This window comes from Leucoraja erinacea, chromosome 5 (assembly GCF_028641065.1).
Source record: "Leucoraja erinacea ecotype New England chromosome 5, Leri_hhj_1, whole genome shotgun sequence".
In the NCBI taxonomy this organism is placed as follows: Eukaryota; Metazoa; Chordata; class Chondrichthyes; order Rajiformes; family Rajidae; genus Leucoraja; species Leucoraja erinaceus.
In genome coordinates, this window is record NC_073381.1 from 45,690,877 (window position 1) to 45,703,896 (window position 13,020).

The window sequence follows — 13,020 nt, forward strand, 5'->3', positions numbered from 1 at the left end:
TCTTTGGACACTGGCTTCGTGCCATTTTTGACTGTCAATATCTGTATTTTGACTGTTAGTTATGAATGGGATGGGAAGGAGGGAGAAAGCAAGCACTACCTGAAATTAGAGAAGCCAATGTTCATCGTTGGGGTGTAAACTACCCAAGCAAATATGAGGTGCTGTTCCTCCAATATGCGGTGGGTGTCACTCTGGCCATGGAGGAGGTCTAGAACAGAAAGATCGGATTTGGAATGGGAAGTTGAAGTGTTGAGCCACCGGGAGATCAGGTTGGTTATTACGAACTGAGTGGAGGTGTTGTGCAAAGCGATCGCCAAGCTTGTGCTTGGTCTCACTGAGGTTGATCATACGCTGAATAATCCAACCACAGATTTGTTTGGAAGTGGAAAGAAATAAGCATTCATTGCAATGTGTAAAAAGTGTTGAGATACTGTATTATAATTTTGCTGCATGTCATTGTGGTATATATCATGTCTTGATTGGTGAATATGTTTAGTTTGTGACTTTATTTGAAGCAGAAATAATATGTGAATGCTTCATTGAGCATAATTCCGATTGGTAACTACGCACTTCGTCCAAGCACATTATCGCACGCGTTATGCAAGCCGTCTTAAATGACCATTTGGCAACCCAAAAAGCTGCCAAGGTTGCCCGGCTGACAATAGAGAAAAAAAATTACGTGAGAGCCCTGCAAGGTGTATCATATTTTTGACACTGTCATAGGTCTTTCTTACATATGCTGTCACAATGCACTGTGGTCTCTAAACAACCCTTCAGTAATTTTCCTTGCCCTCCATTTCAGAATAATAGTGTTTTAAGCCAATAACTCGACACCAGCAGTGCAATAAATAAATAAATAAATAAATAAGCGCAGCTTTCCAGACCCTTATCTCATTGGCCACACTCGGCCGCAAATCGGTGTCAATCTGGTGGTCCATCTTCCTCTAGTCGTGCGGGTGGGGGATTGGGAGGGGCCTCACAAGTAAAACAGCTCTATTCATCTAAATCCGGCCCTGGCCAACACCATCAAAGACCCACACCATCCTGGCCACACACTCGTGTCACCAATGCCATCGGGAAGAAGTACAGGAGCCTGAGAACTGTAACGTCCAGGTTCAGGAACAGCTTCTTCCTTACAACCTTCAGGCTATTAAACACTAAAAACCTCATAAGCTATGAACTACAATAGACTACAATAGAATACTATTATTATTGCTGCACTGTTATTATTTGTTTTTTTGAGTTTTGTTATGTTATTTATTATGATTACATATTCTGCTGTGCTGCAGCAAGTAAGAATGTTCTATCTGGGACATATAACAATAAAACACTCTTGACTCTTGAATATCTTTTGGAAAATAGTATTTTTTGCCATTGTATCAAGAAATATCGTCTGGAAAATTATGATCTTTTTAAAAGAATTTTAGATGAAGTAAACATGAGAAATTGTAATCCTGAAATCCTCTTAATAAGACAACTTTCTAAGTTTTAGAAAATAGGTTATTTTTTGCAGAACCATAGAAAGGGATAAATCGTTATTCTCTGCAATTAACAGGCAAATGAAAGATGGCATTTGATTTTGTACTTTTATTGGCAAATTGATCTATCTTTAAAAGGTCCCATATTTATGCTCTAATAGATCTACAACTTTGCCCTTCTGCAATAAAGTTGGTGATTTGGCCATTTTCGTTGGAACCAACAGCGACTGAAATCGGAAATAGGGTGTCATTTCTGTGCGTGTTTTTGTGTGATAAAGAGTAGATTGTAGGGAGGAGAAGGGAAACGAGACAATCAAATTAAAACAGAACAGAAAGTAATTCCCGCACAATTAGACCGCAGTCAAATAATGTAACTGAGGGGAGGGGGTGAGGGAGGGGGTGTTCGTGAGACACAACAAAAATTGTTGTCCGTACACCTTTTGATCGTTTTCTTGATAGCAGTTAAAACGACGTGCAGTGGTTCAATTTTTGTTTGAATTCAAACCAATAAAGGTATTTTCTTAATGTCTTGCATTGTGTTTGTTTACAGCATAAAGATGGTCTCAGGACAACAATGCCAGTCGTAAATAAATTGACTATTGATTTGTCCCAACCTTGACGCGGCTAGCTTCACTCAACTGCTTCGCTCTATTTCGCAGTTGTGGCACAACCTCCTCCTCCGAGTTCGTTACAAGTCTATATTAACAGGTATATATTTTCATTGGAGAATCACCCCTATTAGCCAAATCTGAATTAAGCCAATGTCCCAGTCTGATGAGACGATCAAAGAAAATGCAACAGACCCCCTTTTGCCCAGACTACCAACATCCTTACATTTTATCAGCGAACTGAAATCCAGGTGAAGGCCAATGTGTATGTGATACAATTTGTTTTATGATCATTGGTTGATATTTAGGGCCCAGAAAGTATTAATGTCGTTTATACACTAACAGAATGTTAATTGCGAATTATGTGAGATGGCAGGGCAATTTAGTAAGTCCAAAAATAAATGATTGACCGCTGCCCCTGGAACCACATCAACCAGTGTAGTTGATCACATCGGATGTTGCAATATGACTTCGACCATCTTTTCAGTGAAGTAAATAAAATATTTTTACAATTTAGATGATCAAAATGTCTCAAACTATGGCGCAAGATTTCCTGATCCTTGCCCTCCCGTCGCTAAATTATAAACCACTCTAAGTTTGGCAAATTGCAAGGCAAATTTACAATTTTAAACCAAGGGGCTAATTCTGGTTCCCATGTAAACAGCCATTTTCATGATTTTTTTTGGAACACATCACAATGACATCTGGTGAAACTAGTTAAATCGTGTCAAAATCATTGATGAAACTGAATCTCACAAATAATGCTGTAGTAAAACACTGGTCCTTTCATCGGCACTCAGAGAGAAATAAAGACCAGCAAGTGAGTACACGGCAGAGCCGGTGTCCTGTTCTTTAATTTGTATGACTTCTGCCTGTACCATGTTCGGCGTGTCTCGCTGTTCTTCAGTCACACGCAACTGAAATTGTGATCAACGTTTTCAACCCTCCTTTTCAGTAAAAGTGGTTGATTTATTTTGAATAGATTTTAAAACGTGAACGTCTCGAAACTGCCGACTTATCTGTACATTTGGAAGATTTCAATTCAACATTTCCCATCAAAAGTTATCAATTAAGCCACATCGTCGTGCAGGCTTAATGCATGCAAACAATTGGCGATTAAACTACACAACATCGTGGACGTGAACGTGAAACGAATTTTTAATGTCCTTATAAAATAGCATCAATCATTAATATTGCCTTTTATATTATCTACTGAATGATCAGTTCGCGAAGCTATTAATCACAGATTGTCTGAAATGAAACCAGGCGTGAAAATGAATTTCTTCACACAAACTGCTCTCGCGGCTGTGTTCTGACGCTGGGTTTTAGCCATAAATTACAAACCCGCTGGGGAAAAAAACTCAAATTTCACATTTGCGATCACGCCTTTGATCAGTGTGCACACAAGTTAGATGAAGGGAAATGGCTAGGTATTTATTGGCAGACTAATTAGATCAAACGATAATGATTAATATTAAATGATATTTACGGTAGAATAGGCATTGTAATCCGTGTATAAGTACAATTTAAACCCCCAACAGTGGAACTGGCCATGTCCTCCCGCTAGCGCACTATTCTAGACTGCAGGGTGTGATCGCGCTGCTCGAGAGATGCATCAAATGATTCTAAAACCTTCCCAATATGTTTCCTTTCAAACTACATTTAATCCAACAATGACAAAAGTAGGTGAAGCAAGCGAATGGAAATTGAGAACGGCATCGACCGGCGTCTTTGAAACGTGGTTATTAGTCACCTTACACTACCTGTGCAGCTTTGTGCGTTAGTAAATATTTACCCAATTTTACTGAATAATGAAGTGGTCACATTCCCACAGCCTATTGTAATAGCACCATCTCAACGTAATGCTCGCCCATTTAAAGTACATAGATTTTAAAATGTAAAACAGAATCGCGGAATGACCAGTGACATGTACAACACATTCCACATTCTTATACTTGGTTACAGTAGTTAGATAGCCCGCAGGGTGCAATTTTATTTGCATTAATTAATTTACTATTAACTGTTTAAAAATTCATAGATTGAAGGCAACCTTAGTCAATGCCAACGCATTACTGTAACGTAGCAATTGACGACCTTTTACCTATTATTTTACCTTTTCAGGCGCAGCGTGTACATTCTTGCCTTGCTTTCAGTTATCAGATTAGCTCTTTCTGAATCCACAAACTGATCCATATTTCCAAATGATACTCTCGAACTTGGAAAGCACTAAACAGATATCCTCCCTATTAACTTAAATCACTTTGTCGAAGATGCTACTTGTTTAAAGATCATCTCAAACCGTAACGTTTTTTTCACGGAGACAATCTGAATGGGGCGCCTCCGACCACCCAAAGTTTCTGCTGCTGGGCTGAAGCTGCTTTGACTCGGGGATTCGTTCGCGCTGTGCTATTTGTTAATAGGAGAGAGTCGTGTGCAAAGGGCAATCGGAGCTGCTTTGACTGAAAGAAGCTCTGCTTCCAGCTCACTGTGCGACGTGTGCCGACACCGCTGTCACATATTTCAAACCAAAGGGCTAGCGAAACCTAGTTTGTTTCGCCGTAGGAACGGTGGCTTGAACTCTGCCGCCTTCTGAACACGTCGATTCTTGGAATATATGCACATTTTAAAATAACAATGCGAGCTCGGGTGTCTTTGTAATACTAGAACGGCTCCGTTCTGGGCATTTCTGCAGCTCAGGTGCAAACTTGTCCAGTGCGTCAAGGGACAACAAATGGCACACGAAGTCTTTTCGGCGACATAAAGATATGTGTTTATCATATAAATTATTTTTACCAGAGCGTGCGAGGCTTTCAACAGGTTTCAGAGGATTCATTTATAAATGGAAAATCGATTTCAAATGCACGGTTCAGTCCAACTTATATTCAGTTTTGTATTTTGAATCCTACAGGCTCTTCTTCGGATCGTGTCATAACTCATTCGAGACGGCAGGCTGACCTGCTACTCGCTGAGACGGTCTCTGCAATAACAGTTCTCTTGTTGCTCTTCAATTCACGTTTCCCAGTGATGCATCTCATCACCCCAGATTTTGGGTCGCCCCATGACCTCTTCCTGTTCTTACCTTCTGTGTGGTTCTGTTGACAGATTGTTAAGGGTTTGGACACACTAGAGGCAGGAAACATGTTCCCGATGTTGGGGGGAGTCCAGAACCAGGGGCCGCAGTTTAAGAATAAGGAGTAAGCCATTTAGAACGGAGACGAGGAAACACTTTTTCTCACAGAGAGCAGCGAGTCTGTGGAATTCTCTGACTCAGAGGGTGGTGGAGGCCAGTTCTCTGGATGCTTTCAAGAGAGAGCTAGATAGGGCTCTTAAAAATAGCAGAGTCAGGGGATATGGGAGAAGGCAGAAACGGGGTACAGATTGGGGATGATCAGCCATGATCACGTTGAATGGTGGTGCTGTCTCGAAGGGCCAAATGACCTACTCCTGCACCTATTGCCTATTGTGTATAACTCTTTAAAGGCCATGACCAGTGATGACCTCTCTCCTACTAGGCAAGAGGTACAGAAGTTTAAAAAGGCATACTCCTGATTGTGGAACATGTTCTTCCCAGCTATTATCAGACAGCTGAACTGTCCTCTGATCAACTAAAGAGCTGTCCTGACCTCCTTCCTACCTACCTTATTGGGGACCCTCGAACAATCTTTAATCGGACTTTATCTTCCACAAAATGTTACACCTTTTATCCTGTTTATTTTATACACTGCGGTAATCATGTATAGTCTTTTGCTGACTAGATAACATGAAACTAAAAAAAAGTTACTGTTCCTTGGTAAACATGACAATAATAAACTAAACATAGGAACAGAATGAGGCCATTCGGCCCATCAACTCTACTCCACCATTCGATCATGGCTGATCTAATTTTCCCTTTCCAACACATTTGCCTGCCTTCTCCCCATTACCTTTGGCACCCTTACTAATAAAGAACCAACCAATCCCCACTTTAAAATACCCAATATCATGACCCACCTTTTATACTGTGCAAAACCTGGAAATTGGCAAAATATCTTCTTCCTTGTATTCCAGTTATGTTTGCGCATTAGCATCGTGATATGAGTGAGGATGTGAATGGTTATTCTCCAGGTGTTGAATTTTTAATAAGCAGCACATAACAACAGAAGAGAATTGAACAAACTTGTCTTGAAGGATACGATCATCAATCTGCAAGTATGGAGAGGGAAGACAAGCAACAATAATAATGTGACCATGAGTGAAACCTATTCAAAACTGTTAAAATAATTTTCACTTTTTCCAAATTTCAAATTGGTCTTCAGGACCAAAAGCAGGGCTATCTCAAACATTCCTGCATACGTTTCTTTCCTTGGTTGTGCTCAAGTCACTTAAAGTGCTAATTTATTATCTCTTCTCTTTGTTCCAAAACCTTCCTTCCTTTTGTCAGATAAAAATTATATTTTTAATTTCTTTCACTTCCACAGTGGCTTTGTAATTCAACATCAAAACACCCCCCAAAATATCTGCATAGAATCAAGGCATCTGGTGCACCAAAACATGACAAGTAAAGTCCTTGATCAATTGTATGATTCATCTTTATGTATAAGCATCTTGAAAGTACTGATGAAGCAGTAAGCGATTACTGGGCTAGGTAGCAAGAAGTGAAAATTAAATATATTGAAAGTTTTAATTCTTGGAGGAAGGCAATAACATAGAATAACACAAGGCCTTAACAGATAATATTCAGGATGTGGATATTGCTGGTAGGGTCAGCATTTACTAATTGCAAATTACTCTCAAGTATCAGTGGGCCTTTTGAACCAATGCCTAAGGAGAATCCACTATTTAGACTCAATTATAGTTGGTTTGACTCAACTGCTTTCTAGATCACTTTAGCGTCGATCAGCATTATTGTGAAGGAGCACCACACATATGAAGCAGGTTTTCTGTTGTAGAATCTTTTTTTTAAGGACCTTTTTAAAAATCAAGTGTTGGCTTTTTAATTCCCAGATTTTTTTTTTAATTCCCGAGTTGGATTTAATGTCTTGTTCTTTGGAGTACTAAAATAGACCTCGGTATACCAGCTTAGTAACATAATCGCTGTGGTATCATTAACATAATAGAATTATTAATTTATACCCCGGAGATATGTTATACGCCATGTTACAGAAGTTCTGAAAAGAGCCAGAGAGGGGGCTAGATTTGAAGGTTCTGAAAACTGGCATATATATTGTGGTATGTGATAAATCTACATTTCTACCTTTTTCCGTAAAAGGGGCATCCAGTCAGCACTAACCATGCTAATTATTATCTGGATGCACCAGGAGGGGGACAACATTGAGTCATAAGTTCCAGTTAAAGCTTACACCACTTAAAAAGGAGATGTATGATGGCTGGTGCAATACCTGGTAGTTGAGCTTCTTTTGAATTTATCTTGGGAAACCTAACATAAGTGGACAACATCAGGGAGAGTATTCTCTAAGAGTTGCTGGAGGCAATGGAGTGATTTCCTATAAATGCTGAGAATTTAGTGACTTTTTAACAATGAAAAAGTTGTGGCAACAGATAGCAATGGAGATCAATCACAGAGTGTAGCTTTAAGTATCTGGATGCATTGACAAATTTCAATAACTTCACAAGGGAAGGCAAGATCAGGGGATGCATCTTTCAATTCCACATTCCGCTAACTACTCAACTGATTTCAAACAGTATTAAAAAGTTCTATTACTTATATATCAATAGATCAGGAGTCCTATCTAATGATCATATGCTCCAATCATTAACAAAACACTTTTGAAAGCCTCAGATCTACCTCCCAGTGTTTGCACACACCACCTACTATTTGCCCAAGATTGCCATATCACTCATATACGTTACATTACACTGGTACACTCAGTTTCTCTTGTAGGACAAGAAGATGCATAACAGGAGACAGTGGGAATTAACCAGAAAGCCCTGCGTGTACTAAATGAATGGTTGTAGTCACTGTTAGAGGGAATGGAGTTATTGAAGCCATGATCAATGATGAGGCGCAAATCATTAAATAAAATTGTATTCCCTCTACCAAATTCTCTATCTCACATTTTATCTGATAAGATACACTCGAGGCACTCGTGGTAAAAGTCTGGCACAAATGGCCTGCATCCAGGGTGAGATCGATGAGGAGGAATTGGTTGAGGAATGCATCAAACTAAACGGCAGAAAAATAATGGAAGGACAAAAAAAAATTCATCACCATAGAAGCTTTGAAAGCCGCCAGCAATGTAATCCTCCGCCTATTCTACAGTTGCAATTGTACCTGCAGCAGGTGATAGCGTCAACAGCGGTGAGATCTTGGCGGCGGTGAAATGGCGGTGGCGGTGAAGTCTCGCAACGATGGGGCCTCGGCGGCAGTGAAGACTCGCGGGTCGAGCTAAGGTCGACGATCGATGAGAGCGTGGAGGACTGCCGTGAGGGGGGAGGGGAAGAGCAATGGGGACACGGTGTGTGGGGACTGCTGTGGTGGGTGGGGGACAAAAGGGGGAGCCGGCGTGCTTTGTTACTTTGTCAGCGCCATGGGTGGCTGCTGTTTGTATGCATTGTGTATGCAAGCAAAGAATTTCACTGTGCCTAGTCACATGTGACAATATCCCTTCCTATATTTTAGTGAGAAGTTACGTAGTGAAGCATCCATGTCCCAAACATTGTTCATCACCAAGGTTAAAGTTGGTTGAATTATTTCAAGAACACTCACAAGACATGCCAAAGGAGTGCCTTAAGAATAATATACGCCAGTCATCACATCAGCGATAGGGAAGCAATTGAAGAGCATTCTAAGAGATAAGACGTACTTGCATTTGGAAGAGAATGGGCTAACTAGGGACAGGCAGCATTGCATTGTGCAGGGTGGATCATGATTTAAAATCCTGATTTACTTTTTGTGGAGGTGACCAATATGATTGATGAGTTTAGGCCAGTGGATGTTGTCTACAGAGAGTTTAGTAAGGCATTTGGCAGTTACCTCATGGTAGACGGATCCACAGTGAACTTGGGCGTTTGGGTTCACAACAGGCTTACCAATTGAAGACAGATGGAAGGTTGTTATTTTGGCAGGAGGTCTGTGACCAGTAGGGTTCCACAGGAATCTTTGCAGTTTGTGATATAGATGAAGGACTTGGACAAAAATATAGATACAGTAGTTAGTAAATATGCAGAGGTTACAAAGATTGTTGGAGTTGCGTACAGTATAGAAGGCTGTCATATAATACAACAGGATATAGATCAGTTACATATATGGGTGGAGAAATGGCAGATGGAGTTTAATCTAGGAAAATTGGGTGTTGCACGTTTGGAGTCAAATGCAAGGGGAAATTATACAGTTCATGGCAGGAGTCTTATCAGCATTGATATACAGAGGGATCTTATGGTCCAGGACATATCTCCCTGAAAGTAGCAAAGCAAGTGGAAAGTGTGGGACAGAAGCAGATGGTATGATTGCCTTCACTTGTCAAGATTTGAGTATGTCAAGAAGTCATGTTGCAACTATAAAATTTTGGTCAGACCACATTTGGTGTATTGTGTGCATTCTGATCATCCCACTACAGAAAAGCTGCTGAAACATTGGAGAGTGTGCAGAAGAGGATTACCAGGATGCTGCCTGGATTAGAATGTACAATATTAGCTATAGTGAGAGACTGGACAAACCTGGATTGTTTTCTCTGGAAGGTTGACTGAGGGCTGACCTGATAGAAGTTTCTAAATTTATGGGAGATTAGATCGGGTAAACAAAATCTTTTCTCAAGGGTGGAAATGTCAAATGCGGGTAGGCATAATTTTAATGTTAGAGAACAAACGCTTAAAGTAGATGTGCGAGCAAGTTTTTTTTACACCAAGTGTGGTAGTTGCCTAGATCTTGATGGCAGGGGTGGGAGTAGTAGCATAAAGGGCCTGTCCCACTTGCTGATTTTTTTCGGCGTCATATCAGTGTCGCCAAAAGATTTGGAACATTTCAAAATCCAGCGGCGACAAAAATGTAACAAAACTCAAAAAATACCGCGCGTCATACGTCATCGTGCCGCATCACAATGCATCACGCTACGACGTTTCGGTGACCTGATACGTCAGTCAATGATGCCGGCAGTCGCCAAAAAAATCGCCAAGTGTGACAGGCCGTTGACAATGTTGTTTTAAGAGTCTTTAGATACACACAGGAATATGCAGGGTCTGGAGACATATGGATCATTTGCAGGCAAAAGGAATTGGATAATTTGGCATTGTGAGTCTAAGGGCATGTTCAAATTATAACCATATAACATATAACCATATAACAATTACAGCACGGAAACAGGCCATCTCGCCCCTACAAGTCCGTGCCGACACAACTTTTTTTCCCTTAGTCCCACCTGCCTGCACTCATACCATAACCCTCCATTCCCTTCTCATCCATATGCCTATCCAATTTATTTGTACTGTTCCATGTGCAATATGTAAAATGATTTAAAATGCAATATAGACTTGGAAATCATTGGTGTAATAATGGACCAGTTTAATTTTAAAATATGACCAATTTATGTAAATTTCGGGTTAAAAATAGATACATGCATGTGTTTTGCATTAATGTTGCTTGTATTAGTTATAAGTATTATGTGTACGTTTTCTCTGTTGCTGATTGCTTTGATCACAAAATGTCATGGTGCTTACTGAGGACAGTGTCTTACTCATTAACTGACTTTCTTAACTAAATGAGGAAAATAATTTATAGAATGATTGATCAGTAGTAGATGACTGGTAATAAAATACATCTATCTTATGCAAAGATCCATAAGAATGACTCTCGACCCCTGATCTAATATTTCCACTGTTTAAGCTGCTGTGCATGTGGGGTTGGTTGACCGAATAGCTCAAGCATGGTACATTTTGTATGGTATTACAATTGAAAGAGGCAAATTAGATTTACTGATAAAATCTTGCAAAAGGGGAGATAAGAAGAGGGTGACTGAAAATGTTAAATCTCCTGCAGCATGCTAGCTAGTAGCACAGTTATAAAAAGGCCACCAATTATTTCCTTATTTTTGAGACTCAGATGCGGCATTTAAACAAAGATAAAATTCATATCTGTGAATACAAATGAAATACTTTTTCTTATTAGATACAGAATTATGGATACATTATTATTTCATAAAAAGTAATGATTACCATGTTTATTAATGTAAGTATTTATGGGTGTAAAGTGAAAAGTCTCATGACGGTATTTGGTTAAAATTGTATTAGCTGTTGGCCATAACATCTCGCAGTCCAATATAACATTTTGCGAGTTCATCAGAAATAGTAAGATTAAACGAGAACTTATCAGTTTGAAGTTTGATCTTTATTTTATGAGGAGTAACGTTGAGGGATTACGTGAAGACCCCGTCCAGTACGCATGCGTGTCAATCTTCAAAGCAGCGGTGTGAAATCACAGAAAACAGTTGTTGAAATGAACATAGTAAGATAAGAGAACCATAACACCTGTTGAACTTTATGATAGAGGGCTGGGAGCAGAGGGCACGTAATCTCTCAACGTTACTCCTCATAAAATAAAGATCAAACTTCAAACTGGTAAGTTCTCGTTTAATCTTACTATTTTACTTCGGAGTCACGTGAGTGACTACGTGAAGATTTTAAAGCTCTGTGATTTCATGCCGTGGAACCAAGTCCAGGCGTCATACACTGCATCAGTAGGCCAATGATGAGTGAGCATTAAGAATGCATTCAGACATGACATAGATATAGACATGTTGATGCTATAAATGAATAATAGTGGCAATAGTAACTTCCCTCAACCTGGAGGAAGTATGAACCATACCTAACAGAGTTGGCAAATACCCCTGTTCTGGCAATAGGTTTATTCTGAATATTTGGATAGATCAGTAGTTTGACCATCCTGCAACCGCTAGGATGTGGTCCATCCCTGCTGCTGAGATATAGCGGTCCTGGTGGAGTGAGACTCAATGTCAATGTACATTCCTGTATATGCCAGACTCATATAACCATCTGGAGAAGGTTTGTAGTGATACCTTCTAACAAGATTTTATGTAACTTATAATATTGCTGTCAGTCTACAAAGCTCTTAGGAACCTTGACATACTGGTGTAAATGCGTGATCACATGCAATCCAAGGTCCATGGGGTATGCAACTCTAGTTTGGTCTTATGTCCCTGTCTAATCTGCTTGATTAATCATAAACAAACATGTTATAATAGCCCGCAGATATGATCATCCTATCCAGTGTTGCAATGACTGGACCCATAGCCCTGTACTCAGTGTCATGGCGTAATCATTTGTACGTGAGTATGACCATGGGCAGGGATGTTGCTGATGCCCATCGGTGAAGTGATGTAGTACAATGTTAACAACCCATATCTCTGCGTCCCTAAACCTGGGAGGTTTTAAGCTGACGGTACCTTCATTCTCTGGATAACAGAGGGTGAGAACCGGACAGAGTGGTTTATGTACTCATCAGCCAAATGATTAGGAGGTACTTAAGGCACAGTAATGGAATAGTAATTTAATGTTATAATCCCATAAAGCTGAATTTTAATGTGTCAGTCATCCGTGCCGTGTTAAACGTAAGGAAGCATAAACAATGCTTCCCATCTCCTATGCAGATAGCTGCTATATGGTGCTATCCCTGCAATCTGTAGTGAGCACACTAACGCTCATGGTTTGACAACCCAAGCTGCAGAAACAACCTCTCAGAGTCTGTGAGTCTATGAATGATTATATCATGCAGAGGATGGTTTCAACATCACAACTGAACCAGCATCTTTTTATCCGGAATTAACCATGTAAGGTTTTATGTTAATTCTTCGCCTCAGCAGGAGCCATAGGTGTATAACCCAGGGAGGCACTATGAAAACCCGGAAGCGGGAATCTTGCTGAATTTTGCAAAACCCGTCTATTGAGGCCAAATGGAGGAAGTCATAAAAGAACATTCCTTCCTA

At 40.1% G+C, this 13,020-nt stretch overlaps 1 protein-coding gene across 1 annotated transcript in view; it reads right to left on the reverse strand.

Moving 5' to 3' along the window:
• The window catches only part of slc30a2 (solute carrier family 30 member 2), a 92,856-nt gene extending 84,429 nt beyond the window's left edge, over nucleotides 1-8,427 (reverse strand). The window contains exon 1 of the mRNA XM_055635491.1: nucleotides 4,200-8,427. Within this exon, the coding sequence (XP_055491466.1) occupies nucleotides 4,200-4,279 (80 nt within the window). The 5' untranslated portion in view covers nucleotides 4,280-8,427. The remainder of the gene's footprint in view (nucleotides 1-4,199) is intronic.
• Between the last annotated feature and the right edge of the window lie 4,593 nt (nucleotides 8,428-13,020).